This window comes from Phycodurus eques, chromosome 3 (genome assembly GCF_024500275.1).
Source record: "Phycodurus eques isolate BA_2022a chromosome 3, UOR_Pequ_1.1, whole genome shotgun sequence".
In the NCBI taxonomy this organism is placed as follows: domain Eukaryota; kingdom Metazoa; phylum Chordata; class Actinopteri; order Syngnathiformes; family Syngnathidae; genus Phycodurus; species Phycodurus eques.
Genome location: NC_084527.1, coordinates 29,301,790 through 29,323,447, shown reverse-complemented (window position 1 = coordinate 29,323,447; position 21,658 = coordinate 29,301,790). Strand labels below are relative to the sequence as shown.

The 21,658-nt window shown below is 40.5% G+C and overlaps 1 protein-coding gene across 3 annotated transcripts in view; it reads left to right on the top strand.

Annotated features, from left to right (window-relative positions):
* Positions 1–21,570, top strand: part of LOC133400403 (trichohyalin-like) — a 43,352-nt gene extending 21,782 nt beyond the window's left edge. For 2 of the 3 annotated variants that reach the window (XM_061673028.1, XM_061673026.1), the window contains 7 exons: positions 11,423–11,538; positions 16,078–16,204; positions 16,312–16,474; positions 18,093–18,226; positions 18,318–18,454; positions 18,533–18,618; positions 20,350–21,570. In XM_061673028.1, coding sequence (XP_061529012.1) covers positions 11,423–11,538; positions 16,078–16,204; positions 16,312–16,474; positions 18,093–18,226; positions 18,318–18,454; positions 18,533–18,608 — 753 coding nt within the window. In that variant the 3' untranslated portion in view covers positions 18,609–18,618; positions 20,350–21,570. The other variant, XM_061673027.1, reaches the window with a different exon arrangement.
* The last annotated feature ends 88 nt before the right edge of the window (positions 21,571–21,658 follow it).

Sequence of the window (21,658 nt, the reverse complement as noted above, 5' to 3'; positions counted from 1 at the left end):
AAGTACAGTATGTCTTTAGGCTACTTATCATGTCCTTTGTATGCGGTCTCTGGTTGGGTTTCTGCTTGGCTGCTGCTGTGTACTGAATGATATCATCACAAGAGGGGAACTGATGAGCAGCTGTGAGTCACAACTGATCAAATGGTTGGTATAGAGACAATGCAGAGCAGCTTGTTTTAATTTCCTGTACATACATTTGGGTATTTCAAATACAAATCAAGGATAGAGAAAATATTTGTGGTTATTTTCTTCCATTTGGTGCATAATGGAATGCAGTATTATTGCCGACGGTGATACCTTTCTTCCCCACATTTTAAAACCTTAAGAAAAGGCATTGAGAGGATTTATATGCCATTATCATTTCTAATTTTTAATTAACGCAAATAACATCATTCCTATATCTTGAACATATTTTACAAAGTAACTTTAACACTATTAAATACCTATGTAAGCCCTACAGAAGTGGCAAATATTATACACATTCAGAGAAATGAGGGCTTTTTAGCTGTTCAGAACGGACAAATTACTCAGCTGTTTCCTGTAGAAGCTGCTTCCCGAGTATGTTACAAAGATTACCTGTAGAGGGCATAGTTTGACAGTGATGCAGCATTTTAGCTCCTCTGTCTCAGTTTACTCTCATCTGAATTGTGTGAAGTGTTTTTGCAGTATTGTTATTTTGGAGTTTCTTGTACACAAGATTAAGTTTACAGTTAAAAAGTGTTGTGATACTTCCTTATGGCAACACTGTTGAATAATTGGTTTATAACATATAGACACGTTTAACATTCTCTCTGCATAGTTCATCAAGCTATATTTTTTCCAGCTTGATCTCACACTCATGTCATCACTATCTGGTTATTGTTGACATTTCATCATGCCAAGTTTTTGAATTCTGTGTTGTGCTGTTACAACCTCTTTACCAACCCTCTATATTTGTTTCCAAAACCTTTCTTTTGTGGCTGTGAACCACATAAAACATGCCCGAGCAACAGCAGCGCAGAACATATGTTACCCTCCCCTCTCCCTCCTGTTTGGAATCAGGGACCTCCCATTCTTGCTCTTGCTCTCTCTGACTCCACACTCCCTCTCTCCACCCAGTTTCTCCTTGACAGTGAGTCCTAATGTCCTGAATACAGAAGGGAGCACTGCTGACGCATTTTCTCCTACCTGTCTGTACCTGCAGATTAACGCAAGGAGAGAACAGTGTATTTTTTCCCCCACTCTGGATTTGACTTTCCTACCACGTCTCTTGCTCCGGCCAGTGGTTGCTCTCTGAGTTTCTTTGTGGAATACAAATTACCACAGCAGCGTTCCTTTTACAACCATTTCTCTTGTATCTTTTCTCGTTTTTTGCCAGGATAGCAACGCTTAGCTGCCATGGGAGGTTAACCGTTGATGGATTTTTCAACCTTTTTAACCTTGGCTTCATTCAGAAAGAAAACCTGGGAGAAGTGTCTTTTTGGCTCCAGTTGAGGCTGGAATCTGGACAGATGAGCATCTACCTGCTGATTTGGCGAGAGTTTTTAAAAATCTAATTGTTACTCAGTATTTTTTCCCCGAGTCCCTTTATCATGAGGATAGAAAACTTTTGTTAAGACGAGTCCATGAGTAGTTGTTACTTTCTGCACTTGGAAGCAAAGAAACAATGTCAGAGCATGTTGGTAAACAGCACAGTATTTAGTGGCGCACTAGCTATAAGTAAACACTAGCTGTAGAGCAGTATTACATCACGTTTACATGTCCAGGCATTAGCTTTACACGAATATCATAGCAAGCATATCTTGTCTGTGTCAAAATAGACATTAGAAATGTCACAATTCACTGGCTGAGAGCCTGAAGCCTTGACAGTAATGTGCTGAAACGTAGCCCGTGTGGCTCCTCTGGGACTGCACTGCAGAAAAAAACATTAACAAGTGAAACCAAAGAGAGGCTTGCTCCTTTTACAGTCAGACTGGCTGGTGTTATAGTTGCTTCAAAAACTATAAGCATCGCTACTGCATCAGACCACGTGGGCAGTTTTGTTCAGTCACCTTCCGCACTGCTGCAGTATTGACCCTGTAGCCCATACAAGTGAAAAGGACAAAGTTCCTGCATACCTGCACTCTTAATGATTCCTTGTTGCTGGGATAACAGCTCGGCTCACAGACCATCGTGACACAGCTGGTTTTGTGTGGCTTGCTTGGACTGTAATGGAGTATCTAGGGGACAAGCTGTCAGTGGCGCATTCCCAAGTGTCAGGATGGGTAGGAAATGCCCGTCGCTCCTTTCATGGGGCACTCAGCTTTTTTTCCAGTTCAGTGGAGAGAGAACAAGGAGAGGTCAGGACCGGCCACTTCAACAGAACAAACTCCTTGCGCTCGCTAGCTTCCCGCAGCAGAGAGTCAATTCGCAGGTTCTCACTGCGCAGCCAACAACGTCTGTCCTTACGCAGGCGCACCGCACCCAACACCCCCACTGCTGTAAGATACCATCCTGAAATCTGATTATTTTGCAGAAGTGTGCATGTACAGTAGAGTTTGCCCATTGCACACCTCATACTGCTCTAAATCAGTTTTTTCCCCTTCTTATTCTTACTGTTTTTCTTGTTTAGTTATCCTGATTTAAAAACCAATGGCAAAATGTCTCTTCTAACCTTTATTATATATATAGTTCATTTGGGCAAAAGTATTCAGCTCTTTTCATAAGCTCTTTATCAATCCATCATCAGTGGCTGACTCATAAATTCCTTTGTTCCCCCTGTATCTTAGTTTTGTGTGTGATAAAGATATCTGGACAATTCTTTGTGGGAATAGTTTTTAGGTTGACCCTTTTCTTTTCAAGCATGTGCCTACAAAGTTATAGAAAACTTTCCAGAAGAGTGGAAGCTGTTATACAGTGCCTCAACATTTCCATTCATGTAGGTGTGATGACCATGTGCGCCAATACTTTTCGTCCAGATAGTGTAAAGTAACCTTACAACAATTATCGAATTTTCTCAAACATTGTCAATTGTCTGTCTCCATATGACCAGATGTAGTCTATGCTCGATGGATAAGACAGATTTGGAAAGCCATATATGGACAGAGTATTGCAGTAGACCCATTCCTATCTTTAGGTAACATCTGTTTGCTGTACAATCCTTGATGAGTCATAACCGCTAAAGATAAGCAATGTTTTCATTACAACGATGGGCCTTTAGGTCAAGATGCATCTTTTAGTCTTACAGAGGTAGTTGTATTGTCTGGGGATAATAGGCTTTGCTACTTTGTTTTTATTATTATTTGACCGTATAAAGACATGGAAGTCGGTGTATAGCGGTGCCGGCTATACGCAGGGGCAAGAGGGGGCACCCAGCCCTAAAGCAAACGCGAGTCATTTGTTATTTAAAGGAATATGTTTATCTTTGTCATGTAAGTACCTAAGGCATTTATTAATTTTGTATGTATTTGTATAGGCGGTACGGTAGCGACTGGTTAGAGCATCTGCCTCACAGTTCTGAGGACCGGGGTTCAATCCCCAGCCCCGCCTGTGTGGAGTTTTCATGTTCTCCCCGTGCCTGTGTGGGTTTACTCCCACATCCCAAAAACATGCACGTTAATTGAAAAAACTCTAAATTGCCCGTAGGTGTGAATGTGAGTGCGAATGGTTGTTTGTTTGTATTTGCCCTGCGATTGGCTGGCAACCAGTTCAGGGTGTACCCCGCCTCCTGCCCGATGATAGGTGGGATAGGCTCCAGCACGCCCGCGACCCCACTGAGGAGAAGCGGCTCAGAAAATGGATGGATGGATGGATGGATGTATTTGCATGTTGTTGTTTGAGGAGTCTAATGTGATTTGCGCTACTGAAAGTAGTGTAATTTTGGGTTTTAAAATTCGAGCAAAAACCGAAAGTGCTATGTTAGTTACTTGAATATTGCTAGCTTACTTTGTTTAGTTAGTTTTGCTTTGTAAAGTGTACTTATAGATCCGATGCTAAAGGTATATCTCAATAAATTAGAATATGGTAGAAAAGTCCATTTATTTCAGTATTCATACATTACATAGATTCATTAAACGCTTTGGCAAATCTTTTCAGAGGGCAAATTCTTGCCCAATTTCTACATAGAAAAATCATGTTCATTGTTTCTTGATTTGTTTTTTTGTTATGTACCGGTAATATTCTAGTTTCTAGAGAGGTTTGCATTTGCTTTAATCTATAATCATCAAGATTAAATATGTATTCTTAAAAAAAGTCTTAAAATAATTCAGTGTGTGTAGTGCATCGCTATGGGTTTCACTATTTTAATTGAACCACCTAACTAAATTAAGCGTTTGACACTATTCTAATTTATTGAGATGTACCCGTCTGTGCACTTGCCTATTTGTACTTTTTTGTCATTCTCTCTTCGAAAACCACACCCACAGAACTAAACATAAGCACAAAAAATAGAGGAATTCAAGAGAAAAAACTTCTTCTTTCTTCTTTTCCTTTCGGCTTCTCCCATTAGGGGTCCCCACAGCATGTCATCCTTTTCCATGTTAAGCCTATCTCCTTCATCCTCCTCTCTAACACAACTGCCCTCATGTTTTCCCTCACCACATTCATCAACCTTCTCTTTGGTCTTCCTCTAGCTCTCTTGCCTGGCAGCTTCATCCTCATCACCCTTCTACCAATATACTCACTATTTCTCCTCTGGATGTGTCCAAACCATCAAAGTCTGCTCTCTCTAACTTTGTCTCCAAAACATCTAACGTTGGCCGTCCCTCTGATGAGCTCATTTCTAATCCTATCCAACCTGGTCACTCCTAGAACGAATCTCAACATCTTCATTTCCGGCACCTGCAGCTCTCTTCAGTGCCACTGTCTCTAATCCGTAAATCATGGCTGGCCTCACCACTGTTTTATAAACTTTGCCCTTCATCCAAGCAGAGACTCTTCTGTCACATAACACATCTGACACCTTCCTCCACCCGTTCCAATCTGCTTGGACCCGTTTCTTCACTTCCTCACCACACTCACCATTGCTCTGGACTGTTGACCCCAAGTATTTAAAGTCCTCCACCCTCACTATCTCGTCTCCCTGTAGTCTGTACTTTTCCATCAACATCCTCAAGGAAAATAATGCATCTGTGGTACTCTCTCTAGGTATGAAACCATACTGTTGCTCGCAAATACTCACTTCTGTCCTGAGTCTAGCCTCCACTACTCTTTCCCATAACTTCGTGTGACTCATCAACTTTATTCCTCTATTGTTCCCACAGCTCTGCACATTGCCCTTGTTCTTAAAAATGGACACCAGTACACTTTTCCTCCATACCTCAGGCTTCTTCTCACCCGCAAGAATTCTGTTGAACAAGCTGGTCAAAAACTCCACAGCCACCTCTCCTAGATGCTTCCTTACATCCACAGGAATGTCATCATGACTGCATTTCCATTTTTCATCCTCTTTCATGGCTTTCTCACTTCCCCCTTACTAATCATCGCCACTTCCTGGTCTACACTTGGCTCCTCTACTCTTCCTTCTCTCTCATTTTCCTCATTCATCAACTCCTCAAAGTATTCTTTCCATCTATCCAGCACACTACTGGCACCAGTCAACACATTTCCATCGTGATCCTCAATCACCCTAACCTGTTGCACATCCTTCCCATTTCTATCCCTCTGTCTGGCCAACCTGTATAGATCCTTTTCTCCTTCTTTAGTGTCCAACCTGGCATAGATGTCATCATATGCCTCTTGTTTGGCCTTTGCCACTGCTACCTTTGCCTTATGTCGCATCTCAAAGTATTCCTTTCTCCTCTCCTCGGTTCTCTGTGTCCCACTTCTTAGCTAACCTCTTCTATGAGTTCCACCACCAAGTCTCCTTCTCTCCTTTCCTGCCAAAAGATACACCAAGTCCTCTCCTGCCTGTCTCTCTGATCACCTTCGCTGTTGTGGTCCAGTCTTCTGGAAGCTCCTCCTGTCCACCGTGAGCCTGTCTCAGCTCTTCCCGAAAAGTTGCACAACACTCTTCCTTTCTCAGCTTCCACCACATGGGTCTCTGCTCTGCCTTTGTTTTCCTAATCTTCCTCCCCACCACCAGAGTCATCTTATACACCACCATCCTATGCTGTCTAGCCACACTCTCCCCTACCACTACCATACAGTCAGTAACCTCCTTCAGATTACATCGTCTGCACAAGATGTCATCCACCTGCGTGCTTCTTCCTCCGCTCTTGTAGGTCACCCTATGTTCGTGCCTCTTCTGGGAAAAAAAGTGTTCACTACAGCCATTTCCATCCTTTTTGCAAAGTCTACCACCACCTGTGCCTCCAAGTTCCTTTCCTGGAGTCCGTACTTACCCATTACTTCTTCATCACCCCTGTTTCCTTCACCAACATGTCCATTACAATCTGCACCAATCACAACTCTCTCTCAGTCTGGGATGCTCAGAACTATTTCGTCTAGCTCTTTCCACAATTTCTCTTTCACCTCTAGGTCACATCCTACCTGTGGGGCATAGCCGCTAATCACATCATATATAACACGCTCAATTTCAAGTTTCAGCCTCATCACTCGATCTGATACTATTTTCACCTCCAGGACATTCTTAGCTAACGCTTCTTTTAAAATAAAACTAACCCCTACTCCATTTCTCTTCCCATCTACACCATGGTAAAATAATTTAAAACCTGCCCCTAAACTTCTAGGCTTACTGCCTTTCTACCTGGTCTCCTGGACACACAAAATATCAACCTTTCTCCTAAACATCATGTCAACCAGCTCCTGAGATTTTCCTGTCATTGTCCCAACATTCAAAGTCCCAACATTCAATTCTAGACCCTGTGCTTTCCTCTTCTCTTTCTGCCTAAGAACCCGCTTTTCACCTCTCTTTCGTCTTCGACCCACAGTAGCTGAATTTCCACCGGCGCCCTGCAGGTTAACTGTGGCGGACGTTGCTAACCCGGGCCATGACCAATCTGGTATGAAATTCTTTAGATGAACGCTCATATTTATTTGGCAAAGTCTTAAGCCGGATGCCCTTCTTGACGCAACCCTCTGCATTTATCTGGGCTTGTGACCGGCCTACAGTTTGCATTGACTTGTGCCCCCCACAGGGTTGCATCAATTCAAGGATAAAACTAAATGACAAAAAGTAAAAAATAAATTACATTTTCATGAGTGCCATATAGTGGGTCGATCTATTACATTTGGGTTCCTTATGCATTTTTTTTGTTTTGTTTTGATTTGTGTATTATTGTTATTCGATTGGTCCGGTTCACATGCATGGGTGATAACGTCACAGTGGCTGGAGGAGCGAAGGTTGCGATGCAGTTGGTAGAAGATTTTGTGTGTGTATGTGTGTGTAACAGTAGCAGAGCCCTGTAAAAAAATGGCCATTACTTACTATACCCAAGTGTGTTATCAGAGTAAAAGTAGTTTACTGAAAGACACAGTATAGCAATCGCTAAGTTAGCGTCATAATAGATAATAAGTAATAAAATAAAATTATGCTTTTTGCAATGAACATGATTGATGATGATGATGATGTGTGGTGAATTCGATTACGTACTCACCACACGCCACACTTAACGATCCCCCCCACCGACAGTCATCTGTCTTGTCCACCTAACCTGGCGTAGTACCAGAACTGACGTGAGCAACATGGTGCCACAGGAAGACACCCATAGTGCCCAAAAATATAATATAGTAGTAGTATAAGAAGTAGAAGAAGCTAAGCTAGCTGTTAGCTTATCCGGTAACTAGATTGCAGTGCTAATTTCTTGATAACAAATATCTTTGTCTATTGTGATGAATAACTCTTAGAACACATTATGCAAAAACTCTACCATGACTTGGCTATCCTCTGTGTTGACAACACACTTAAGGATTTTTTTATTGTAAATATTGAACATGTTTGTCCACCTTGACTATTTTTCGAGCAGAAAAAAGTAACTCTTAACACACCCCACACCACAGGATAATCAGTCAGGAAAATCTTGAAATCCATCTGATAATTCGGCTTTTGCTGACTTTGGTTGTAGTGGGAGGGAGGAATTGGGATACAAATCGTCCAGCTCATCATCTTTGTGTGTACCAGACCAAGACTTAGATTAAAACTATACAACACTTCTCCTCGTTGCAGTTAGACATACTGGTTAACTCCACCGAACAGATTTAGCAAGATGAGAGATCATGCTCTTATTGCGTAGTGTTGGTTTGTTGGTTGGTAGGTATGTAGGTCACGCAAAAATTACATGCTCAATTTCCTTAAAACTTTGTAGAAGAACCCATTATTTTCCGCCGTTGGAAAATGAGGCAACTATAATGGGGCCACCACTACTTGTTCTGACTGGTGAGTTGGGTCACCCCTTGCCACCCCCTGATGGCGCTCTCGGTGTGTGGCAGCTCACATAGACTTTCAAATGTACATTATTGCCACCTACAGGACCCCACCGACAGTCACGTCATGATTTTTAAATCTAACGAGCCAGACAGAGGGGAGGCAGTGATCTGCATTCTAGTGAGTGCCATTCTAGTTTTGTTTCCTTTTGAAACTTTGTGTTCAGAAATTTAACATTTTGTTCAGTCATATGATTATTCTGTTTTTTATAATTTTTTTGTTACAAAGATATAATTCCTAGTCATGTATGAGGGCAGGGCAGGCACGCTTTCTGAGTTGTCAGAATAGGTTGATTTGCTGAGCACAAAGCCCAATAAATACATTTATTGCAAATATGTATTGCAAAAACATTTAAAATGTGTGATGTTACAGTGTAGTACAAGTAACATAACAGGTTTAATGTGGAAAAACAGATAACTAAACTCCAGACTGCATGTTACATGAATAATCCTTTGTCTCGTTTCTTTACCGGGCCACATCAGAATTACGGTGAGCTGATGTCATGTTTTTGCTCACCTTTAATCCCTTTTGTGTTTGTGTGTTGAAATATATTTTACCATAATGAAAAGCCTCTCTGACGTGTGAACTCCGTTTGTTGCCCTGGGATGATGATTGCAGATTGCGCGATTGCAAGCAAAGCATTCAAATAGCTAGATTTGAACAGTGGTGTCATTGTCCACATCATCTGGGTTGACTTTCAATAATATAATCTTTCAGTCTTTTGCATGGCTACTTAAGGTACAATTTTTAGAAGCCAAATTGTTAAACTATAAACTTGTGCAATATTACACACAGCGTGTCTATGCTGACAATAACTGTGGTATTTTGCCAGGTGTTGTCAAGGACTGATTTGAAGATAAGGCACGCATTCATAGCAAGAGGCTTGATGATACGTTTTATTTTTGATTAACAGAATTATGTACTGTGTGTTTGTTTGCTACTGTAAAGCAGTCTAATTGACCTTCATACTGGAGCAATTGTTTTGTAATGATACATGTGTAGCGCACATTAATCAGTGCATTATCAAGTTAAAATTTCCAAGGTTTTATTCCAACCGTTTCCTTTGCAAACTGTCAGTTAAGCCTATTCAATGATCAGCTCTCTCTCCTTCATCCGCTATTTGTTAAGTTGTTTCCCCGGCGCACCCTTGTCCTGAAGGGCAAGCTGGTGATTGCTAATGTTAAGAAAAGGCCTGCCTTCTGACAGTTATGAATCATTACTAGTAGACCTGTGGACCTGCTGTATTTAGTAAGCATGTTTCCATGTTTGTTCAGCAGTGTGTGTGATAGTCGACACTTTAACGCACTCTATTATGGAAAGAAGAGGCTGGGTTTCTCAAAAACACTTCCAACCTCTACAGAATGCCCTAAATAGATTAGAATACAATTGAATTGAATAAGCCTTTGTTATCTGTGATATACAGTTCTAAAATCTGTACAACTATTCTGAACGGACAGATGTAATCTTATCAACACCAACCTGACAGCGAGTTGTAAGAGCCTCACAACCTGTAGATTCAGTATGTGATAGAAAATACAGTAAATGAAAGAAAATGACCTAGCCATCTTAATGCAGTATTAAAACACTCTCTTTTTTTTTTTTTACTGAATAATTAATGTTAAGATATTACAAAAGTCCTTTAAATGTAGTTTGCGGTTTTACTTTTTTCCCTTGAGATGTACTGTTGCAGTAAAATGACGCCAAAACATTTGCAGTAAAAGCAACAAGCCTATTGTGCATACTGTTTTCTGGGTGTGTTTTAATACAGTGACTCAGACATACGTGTAGGATGGGAATTTTTTATAATCAACAAGGCCTGGAATCAAGATTTTCTTTGGCATTTTGACAACAGTGATAGCAGTGTAAGAAAGGCAAGAGGGTGATGACATAATGCCAAAGTCTCCATCTGGAAGTGAGGATAGCAATTACATGGTACACTAGCAATGATGACCTATACTGGGCCTGTTGACTCACTCATGAAGCCTTACAGTACTTCAAACGTGAGGTGTGTTTTTCAACCATGTGTGACTGTAGACGTTTCTGTGCTTCAAATTGGGTCGAAGACAATTTACAGTGAAGACTACACTTGGAGAAATATGCCCACTTCAGGAAGCTTTTGAGTAAGAAGTCATAAATGTACTAATTTTCACAACTTAACGTAACTGTTCATTGCAATCGTTCTGTCTGTTTCTCATTTTTTTATTTTTATTTTTATTTTCTTCCCCCTCATAAATTATTACCCGTCCCCCCCCCCATGTTTGGTAAAACAAGTGTTTTTCTGAGGATCTTTAAGTTCGAAACCTTCGAAATACAAAGAAAATGTTTTGCCTCAACAAAGGTAGAGAGATTTCTGACATTTTTAAAAATGATTCGTTAAGGATCTTTTTTTATATCGTTATTACTCTTTTCCTTTCAATAACTTACTTTGGAGTCTGCTTCCAATGTTCATTGTCCATGTCTCTGTTGTGCTTTTTTTGCATTTTAAAAGTTCTGTTCAGTATCTACCGCTATGCTCAGATAGTACAGAGAGAGGGTGGTAATTACAGAGGCAGGTGTATCATGTTCCCCTCTTGAGGCCTCAGGCAACATATGAGGACAAAAGGATTTCCTATTGTGTTTTCCTATATAGGGCAGGTTTATCAGTTCATGCGCAGACGCGCCTCTGTTGGTTTTGAGACAGTATGTCCTCTGTACCAGCCTCATTAAAAGAACCATGGTTCACTAGACGGCAAACGCACTGTCACCCACTCATCGTTATCGTTGTCCCCTCTCTGGTTCTTGATAAACCAGACGCTTTGCCTTTTATTATCTTTCCAATGCAGATTTTTTTTTAAATTTACATTGTGAGCTCTTTAGTAGCTATGTGATTTTGATGTACGTCTGACATACAGCACTTAGCAATCAGCACTATAGTTGATAGATTATTACAGCTAGCTATTGCAAGAAGATTTGCCTAGATTTAATAAAGGCGATGTTATAACATGTCATTGCTAGATTGTAGTTTTTTGTTATAACTTAACCTGGCTAGTTTAAAGTATCAGGAGGTTTTCTCTCTCTTCACATTCTCTCTCTCACCCGCAGGAGCAACAGAAGCAAGATGTCAGTGGTGAGGATAAGAGGAAGGACTCTGCAACACCAGTGGGTGAGACAGATAGTCAGTATGGGACTTGGGAGACAGGACTACGCACTGATGATAGGTAAATACACGACTGCATCTTATTAAATAATTCACTGCATCTTATTAGATCATTAATGTCATCTTTGTTGTCAAGAATGTGTGCAACACAAACAACTTGTCATGATAGTGCAATGAGAGTATGAGGGGGAAAATGACATAAAATGAAATTACATCCTAATATACAATTAAGCCAACAGGACACAAACTAATTACAGCAATAACACCGCTTATATAAATATTCATATACATTATCCAGGGTATCTGAGGATAGTTAGATTAAAAGGTATGAAATCAAAATTGTAAAAATGAAGAGTTATTGAATGTATTGAAAGGTGTTTCAGCTAATTTTACAAGGTACCGTAATTTCTCATGTATAATGTGTACCCCCAAAGTTGACCTCAAAACTCTGGAAAACCCTTATACCTGTTTATAATGCATTTTTACAATGCATGATTTTGCTTCTCCCCAAATGATCAAAATATGAAGTATAATCTGTATTTTGTTTATTAAATAATTATTCTGAAGCTAAGCACTTTATTTAAACACACAATAGTTTCTTTTTATTGCTCTTATTTAAAAATTCACAACCCTACTTTTAAGGAAATGAGAAAACACCCAGTCGTGCTCATGTTTGATTACGCAGGCACAATTTGTAAGATGTGTACAATTCTTTAAAGAAAACATTAAGGAGAAGGTGAAACAGGTGAAAGCACATTTAATCACATTTAAACTGTCAAACATTTTATAAAAGCAATACCATTATCCAAAACATAACCGTAAGGAAATGAATGGTGCTTGTTGTTCAGTCATCAGTCATATTTAAAAAAAAAAATAATAATAATAATAATAATAAATAAATAAATATTTCACAAATTCTGCCTGGGTATGTGAAGTTATGAGCACAACTGTACATATATGCAGTCATATGTACCCCTATCATATTGGAATGAAAGTGTCGGCTACACATTTCTCATAACCTCCAGGTGGCGGTGGCATACTAGAATGAAACTGTACAAATTTGGCATAACCTCTAGGGGTCGGTGGCATATTGGAAATAAATTGTAAATTTTTCACAACCTCTAGATGGCGGCATACATTTATAAAATGTGAACGTTTTTTTACATGTGCATAATACGCACTACTGACTTTTGACTTATTTTTTGGGGGTAAAAAATATGCATTATATGGGAGAAATTACAGGAATATATTTTCAGAGATGCCAACGATACCGATTTTCACTGGAGCGTTCCCGCAAAAATAGTACAACTCCCAACATTATGGTCACCTAATAGATCCTCCTGGTTTAACAATAATACTTGTGCAGACACAACACAATGCATTTTCATGCTATGTTAATTTGTGAAATTGTGTGTGCGCGCGGTAAATTACGCAGCACTCAGAGGTGTCTGCGTGCTGAGTTTCAGGATATAAATTACGTATGATATAAATTGGTATGATATAAATTACATACCAAACAGAAATGTCACACAAATCATGAATACTGAAATAATGATCATCTCATCTCAATTTACACACAAATTTAATTTCACATTGTGAAATCTAGGCCTGTTTAATTGAACACAAACCCTATGACTTGTTTTGTGGGTACACAGGTTTATTGTACCGTATGCCATTTTGTGGAAGCGCATTTAATTGTTCTGCGTGCCACTATATGTCACTTGCATAGATAGATGAACAAACATCTTGTAATTAATAATAATTTTCAGGACAAATTAAGTGGAAACCCAGGTTGGGAATCACTGACATAGAAGAGGTGAATGCTTGGCAGCCTTTAAAAAAAGCTATAAAGTAGTCGGTGTAGCGCATGTGATAGTAACTGGTAGTTTTGAAACATCAAAGTGCAGTGAAAGTACAAAAGCCAACAATAAGAATAAATGGACAGAAAATTCCAGATGTGAGTATTTAGGCCCATATTCTACCATGTGCGTAAGAGGGAAAAGTCACGCTGTTGCGCAGTTTTTTGTCTGCACACATTCTCCTGTCCACTTAAATCTGTCATTTATGTACCTTCTTTCCGGGTATGAATTCAGGGTGAAGCAACGCTAAAATGTAGGTGTTCCTTGTCAAATCTGCCCTTGTGCATATTCTCCCATCAACTTTAGCAGTTTTTACTCTTACGCACTTCAGAGGCTCGAGTACTGTAAGTCAAGCACCCCAGGAAGGTTAAACATCATATTGCACTTCAGGTTTGGATGCAGTTAGAATATACGCCACACATACTAATTATATTGTAAAAGAACGCTATCCAATGTACTGTATTTAAACTGCAACTACCACCACAGTTTTTTTCTTTTTATTTTGTTTCTTTTTTTTTAACCACAGTCTTATGCAGTATGCCAACGTTGGCATACATCTATACTGATATAAAGGCTCAGCTCTCCAGCTACACCAATCACCCCATTACGGAGGCTTATGATTCAACTGTGTGCTCAACCGTGTGTGTGGCCACACGCACATGGTTGCATTGATCTAAGAGGGCGGCACGGTGGACGACTGGTTAGCACATCTGCCTCACAGTTCTGAGGACCCGGGTTAGGACCCGCCTGTGGAGTTTGCATGTTCTCCCTGTGCCTGCATGGGTATTTTCCGGGTGCTCCGGTTTCCTCCTACATCCCAAAAACATGCGTGGTAGGTGGATTAAAGACTCTAAATTGCCAAAGGTGTGAATGTGAGCGTTAATGGTTGTTTGTTATGTGCCCTGCGATTGGCTGGCGACCAGTTCAGGGTGTACCCCGCCGCTCGCCTGAAGATAGCTGGGATAGGCTCCAGCACGCCCGTGGCCCTATTGAGGATAAGCGGTACAGAAAATGGATGGATGGATGATCTAAGAGGTGCTGTGAGTCAGTGATTAGTCAGTGATTAGAGCAGAGAATATCAGCGCCAACTGACTTTTTTTGTTTACGATGCTCACCTACAACTGCGAGGAGCGGTTCCTCTTCAAACATGTCCCCGGCTGGCATGCAAAGTCAATCTTTTGGAGGTTTTTTTGTGATGGTGAGTGGCTTGTTGTAGAGAACAAGCATACCCACTAATTACAACAACTATATTCATCATAATGCAGTAATATTGAGTTGTATTTAAAATATGTCTAAGTGAAGGATGTCCGTGACGCTAAAATGGTTGGGGACCGCTGATCTAGCTAGAGTACGGTAGTAGGCACACCCCATTTTTTTTAGCGATGGAACTCCAAACATGCATTGAGTCATAATCACAGTATTCTGAATACATTTCTTTTATCGGTTTTATTTGATACAGAATTTAAAAAATATGCACTCCTTCAAAGTGTAAGTGTAGCTGTCAGCCAGAGCAGACCACATGTCCCGACTGGCCGACTACACATCCATTGGTGTAAGGAATTTTTACCTTTTTCACAGATTTAGATGGCATTCATACTTGTTCCAGGATTTCCACGCAGCCTTAGTTCTCAGTGAATCACATCTCTATTGTGTTTCCGTGTTCATTCCCAGTGCGGTGGGTGTGTCAAATAATGTAGCAAAGATGAAACGTGCACAAGCTCAGGCGTGTTTTTAAAAAAAAAAAAAAAAAAAAGAAAAGAAAAAAAAGAAAAGCCGCTCGAACAGGAGAATATGGCTGTTAGTCATTTGTGGCCATTCATAAATTAATAGGGAGATGATACTCGGACTTCTTGTGCAATGGACCATTACGGAACATTTTAATGATACCCTCGAAAATGCCAGTAAAATATTTGAGGTGATTTGTCAAACCTAACAATTTCAGTTAAAGTTAGATTTCACTCCATTAGGCAAGCAACTGATGTTTGAATGTAGAGAAGGTGTTGTTACTTTCATCAACAGACAATACAGTGCTAACAATACAGTGCTAACAATAAAGTATTAAGTAAGAGTAGAAGTACTGTTTTTTGGATAAATGTGGAGCAATCACATTAAAGGTACTAACTACATGGCTAACTGTGTGAAAAGTCTACTGTAAATATTTACCATCCAATATTTGTATGTAGTTGAACAACAGTGAGACTGCTTCAGGATGTATTTTAGAGAAGTAATTTCACTCTGTTAAAAAAATCCCTTATTTTGATTTTAAGGTTGAAGACAAGTCTGTTAATTTGGTTGTAATTGGCCAAGAACATGTTTCATAAAAATCTCAAAATCAGTGTAACAAAAGTTGTAGATTAAAGCAGTTGCTACTCAATGTCAAGTTGGTTTTGAGAAATATTGAGAAAGTATTAAAAGATGACAAACTCAAGGATTTTTGTATTCGTGGACTGCATATGATCACTGTAGGGTAATCCATATGTAGTTAATACAGCAATGCTTGCTACCAGTTGTCGTCCAAATAGTGACCATTACTGACCTCCTGTGGTCATCAAAGATTATCACGACGTGCACAGTATTTACTTTGCTTTTATTGAAGAAAGATCTCCTTTGATGTTTATGGTGAAATAATTCTTTCATGAAACATATCTATTAAATGTGGAGATAGGCAGTCAATCTCCCACATCAGGCTCAAGTTTATTGCTTTTTCTCCCCTTTTCTCGCTTAACCCCTGCCACTCCCAGCTCAGAAAGTAACCTCAGCCCTTCGCCAAGGAACACAGCTCCTGCACACCCGCAAGGAGAACATGACATCTTTGATGGCCCGCATCCACCCTCTAAATCTGAGAACCAGCCGCTCTTGTTCCCCGATGTAAGTGTCGTGTGTAAATGTACCAAGGTCCCTAAAATGGAACTCGGGGTTGCATTGATTTGTGTGCGCCTTCTCTAATATATGCCCCTTGTGTCTGCATGTACAAGGCCCCAACCACTCTGTTAGACACCGGTGTCCTGCGGTCCAGAGTCCAGCTGGGAAAGAAGCGCGCTCCCAGGACGCGGCCCTCCAGAGCTGCCCGTCAAAACACTACCCAAGCTGAGGCAGAAGGGGCCACCTCTGAGGAATGGCTCTACCGAGACTCAACAGGTTGCGAAAGAGCTAGATAATCGGCAAAAATCAAAGATTGTGTTTTCACGTGCACATCAAACTTTTTTTTTTCTCATCGGATGTACTAGTAATTGTAAAAGATAAATAGAAATAATTAATTCTAGATTCAAACTCTCACCATAATAAAACATAAGAGGCATTTTTAGGTGACATTTTTAAATGTCACGTAAGTGTAAAACCAATGTTAAGATATAAAACACATGGGTCTTAACATTAATGATCGAAGCTTAACACATTAAGTTCGCGTAGCAGGTATACGTCACCCATAGCGCTTTTAAACATCCTAACTTGTCTAAGTGTAAAAAAAAAAAAAGTTAACATTAACAAGTGCTGATGGAACTGGGACACTGCTAGAATTATAATGCTTTGCATGTATAGCATGGCATATTTTTATCTAAGATTTTGTTTGCTGCAGTACAATCTTTCTTGCTGGAACTGCAATCGTACAGCTAGGAGTAAAAAAAACTATGAAAAGCAACTTACTGTGTGTGTATGTCTGGAGATAAAATATAAGACACAGCCACACACAGGACTGTCCAAAAACTGGACATTAATTAATAAATTATCATCACACACGTCAGCCAAGAGGAGGGGCCATATACTATATGAAATATTTTAATATCAGCATTTTGTTTGTTTGCACAATAGAGTACTTAGTTTTAAAAGAAATATATTTCTTTTTCATTGTAGAGTTCTGTCAGATAATTTTGAGTAGTGCCTATTTGTACAACTGTGTCAATATTCTTATATTTTCCGATACAAATTAATACATCGTACACATTTACGTCACTAGACATTTCATGTACTCACCTAAATGAGCATATAAGTGCTCACTTACATGTATAAACATGTACATATTTATTTAAACACATACAGTACATGCCCACATATATACACACACACATGAAATTCATACATATTTTATATTACATATTGTATTTTATAGCCTACTGTATGTGTTGCGAAAGTGGTGAGTTTTGATTTTGACTTTTGAAATATGCACAATAAGTCCTGAAAATGTCATTCCTATTTTATTTACCGTCATTAAAGAAAATAAATTCCAATCTACCTTTGTTGGACCATACAACCCAATATTTATTGTAATGTGTCATTCTGGAAAAAAAACTGTCACTGCATTATTGTATGTTTCGCAATTTAGTGCCAAGACAAAGTATTGGATAAATTAAAACTGAAATTGAAAATAAGTTTAAAAAAAAAAAAAAGAATCTGTCAATATTTTGTCACTCAAAACAAATCAAAAGACGAAAATATAAAAATATAAAGCAAATATTAGCATTGGTGACATGGTTGTTTTGGCGCAAAATGTTCCTGACAAAATCAAAATGTTCTTGACAAAATATCCAGAATGTACCTGAGATGTGATGATAGGGGTTGGCATCTCTGAATCAAAGGGTTGATTTTAACACTTATGTAGTGATTTACAGGAGAAATCAGAATATCGAGATATACTGTATCAGGTATCGCAATATAGCCTAGAAATATCGAGATAATGGTTTTGACCCATATCATGCAGCCCTAGTCCTAATGTTAATGGTATTCTACTTGTAAATTGGCTTATATTGTGTTTCCCTGACAGAGGAAAAGGTTGAGCATAAAATGGATGAAGTAGACTCTGAGGAGCAGGCCACAGGAGCAGATGCTGCTGCTGCTTTTGCTTCTCAGCCACAAAGGATTGCCCTGTTCCCTGGGGTGGACTCTCAAGCTTTAAAGGTCAATATTGGACTAAGTGGGGGAAATCTACTAAAAGGACTCACTGTCAGGACTTTTGTTCCATCTAAATATATTGAATTTCTGCTGCTAGGTCCAGTTGAAGAAGAGGAGCGACTCTGACAATCAAACTGATGCGCCGTCTCCTTCCCTTGCTTCTCGCTCCCCTAAATCGCCCTTCCTGCCTCGGGCTGCTCGTGTACTTCTCCCTGCTAGTGGGAAAGAAAATGGGTAAGCAATGCCAGCTTTGAGAAACACGTTTTTTTTTGGCATGCTGTCGTTTTCACTTTTGTGTTTTTTTATTATCAGTGAGGAGGAATCACCCCAGTGGTTGAAAGAGCTCAAGTCCAAGAAGCGCTTGAGTCAATATGAGAATGAAAGCTAAGTAAAAAAAGGTGACAGAATGCATTCTTTTTCTCTTTTTAAACATTTAAAGGTAATTTATTTTGCCAAACTACATTTTTATAGTATTTGAGATGTAATATTGTCTCTATGGTCCCTCAGTAAACATGTGACATATAAAATTTAAATCGTCCACACAGTCCTAATTTCCGGGCTCTCCTATCTGAGGTTGAGGTCACCGAGGTGGTTAAAAAGCTCCTTGGTGGCAAGGCCTCGGGGGTGGATGAGATTTGCGCGGACTCCCTAAAGGCTCTGGATGTTGTAGGGCTGTCCTGGTTGACATGCCTCTGCAACATCGCGTAGACATCGGGGACAGTGCCTCTGGATTGGCAGACTGGGGTGGTGGTCTCCCTTTTTACGAAGGGGAACCAGAGGGTGTGTTCCAACTACAGGGGGATCACACTCCTCAGCCTCCCTGGTAAGGTCTATTCAGGGGTGCTGGAGAGGAGGGTCCGGTGAGGGTTGAACTCCGCCAAGGCTGCCCTTTGTCACCGACTTTTATGGACAGAATTTCTCGGCGCAGCTGTGGCGTAGAGGGGTCTGGTTTGGTGGCCTCATTATTGCATCTCTGCTTTTTGCAGATGATGTGGTTCTGTTGGCTTCATCAAGCCGTGATCTCCAACTATCGTTGGAGCAGTTCCCAGCCGTGTGTGAAGCGACTGGGATGAGAATCAGCACCTCCGAATCTGAGACCATGGTCCTCAGTCGGAAAAGAGTGGCGTGCCCTCTTCAAGTCAGGGATGAGATCAACAGGTGGATCTGTGCGGCGTCTGCAGTGATGCGGACTTTGTATCGGTCCGTTGTGGTGAAGAAGGAGCTAAGCCGAAAGACTAAGCTCTCAATTTACCGGTTGATCTACGTTCCTACCCTCACCTGTGGGTCGTGACCGAAAGAACAAGATCCTGAAGACAAGTGGCCCGAAATTAGTTTCCTCCGCAGGGTGTCCGGGCTCTCCCTTAGAGATAGGGCGCGAAGCTCGGTCATCCAGGAGGATCACGAAATAGAGCCGCTGCTCCTCCACATCGAGAGGAGCCAGATGAGGTGGCTTGGGCATCTGATTCGGATGCCTCCCGGACACCTCCCTGGTGAGGTGTTCCGGGCACGTCCCACTGGGAGGAGACCCTGGGGACGACCCAGGACACACTGGAGAGACTATGTCTCCCAGTTGGCCTCGGAGCGCCTCGGGATCCCCCCGGAAGAGCTGGGGGAAGTGGCTGGGGAGAGAGAAGTCTGGGCGTCCCTGCTTTAAGCTACTGCTGCCACGACCCGACCTCGGATAAGTGGAAGAAAATGGATGGATGCATGCATTCCTGAGTTCCAGACGTTTTTCTGTCGAGAGTCCCGAAATCAGGTTTTTTTCTCAAGTTTATCTACGTCACTAGCGAAGATGTCCGCCTACCTCTCCGCTCCTGAGCCAGTGCTGTCAACATAACAAACACATGCTCTCATAAGTGGGTCTTCTCCATGGAGGCAACCAATCAAAAGAAAGTCTTAGCCAAATATGGAAAAAGCGTCTACAAAAGTATCTCAAACAGAAGTAGCTGTCAGATGGGCATTTTTGGCATTCTTATGACCATGGTGTTTTTTTTAAAAATGAAATTGACACTTTTATACTAAGTCCATGTTAAAGAGTCACTCTGTGGCTGTCTAAATAGCCAAAATATGGGACCTTTAACAACAGTTTATCAAGGTATTCATTTTTAACACTCGTCTGTCTCCCCAAGGTTGCCTTGTGAAACGGATCTATAAGAAACAGAGGCCTTAACGTTCGACTCGGAGAGATGGAGGGGAAGTCTGCTGCTGAGGATGTTTTTCTTCTTTTGGTTCTCTGTCTGCGTTGATCATCCTGCATGGTGCCTTTTATAGAGAATATTTGCAAAAATATAAACAAGATGGGGGCACATGAAAAATAACACACACAAAATGCACCCAGCTGCTCTGCTTACATTTCCCTTTCCTTTACACGTGTGGCCTCCTCTACTCAGAGAGTGAAACTTTGTGAAAACTTCAGTAGGGACCAGAGTAGTTTTGGGAGAGGGGGATGAGTAATTTCATGTCAGGCGACATGTCAAGAAATGGTTAACTTGAGGGACCACTGCACAATTGACCGCATGCTGGAGAGCCATCCGGGACAATACAAGATTTATATTTGGTTCCTATACTTGTCTAATACGTACAAATCAGTGGTTGTGTATATGTTGTCTTTGTGTCATCAGTCATTGATCGGATGTCACACAAGCATTGCCATGGGACAATATTTCAGATACTAATGGTTCCTTGTTGAACTTTAAAAGCTGCTTACCACATTATTAGATGGAATGTATATCATGTAAGTAATCATGAGATGTTATATTTGTATGTTTTACTATGACAGAGAGAGTTTTTAGGAGAAAATATGTTGTTTCATTACAATAGAGGCTCCAATGCCTTGCTTTGATATATGCTCCTCAATGTTAGTGTCACGTTTTTGTTTAAATATATTTTGTCTTTGTGGGAGAGAGATGGGAGGCATCATGAACACTCCTTAACAGCACAAATACTTTATTTCAGTTTTATATGAAAACACTAATCATGTTCCTTCCCTCTTGATAAATTGCAAGCATCCATCAAAAGCCATAGAGTACCTAACTATTGTCACACACTCCTGAACGCTCTGACAATGTATGTTCCTTCAACCCCATGTGTGCGCACAATTTTTACCATCAGGCTTTGCTCAAAGCGACCAGCCTAGAGACACAAGAAGTTAGATCACACAACTCAAGGAGTGGGATACTTTGTCTGCTCCATTCTTTCTGGGCAAAACATTTATGGCTCCATACATTTAGCTGTAATTTTCCACGTATTGTTGCCATTGACTCATTCACATCTCTAAAGCACTTCGTCACTTGATGCACGGCAGCACTGACCTCATTGGTCATGTGGATCAAGTCTTTTGGTTGATTGTCCCTGTTTTTTTTTTTTTTTTTTTTGGGGGGGGGGGGGGGGGGGGTATGTACATGATGTTTAACATGAATTTGGGATTTCTTTTATATG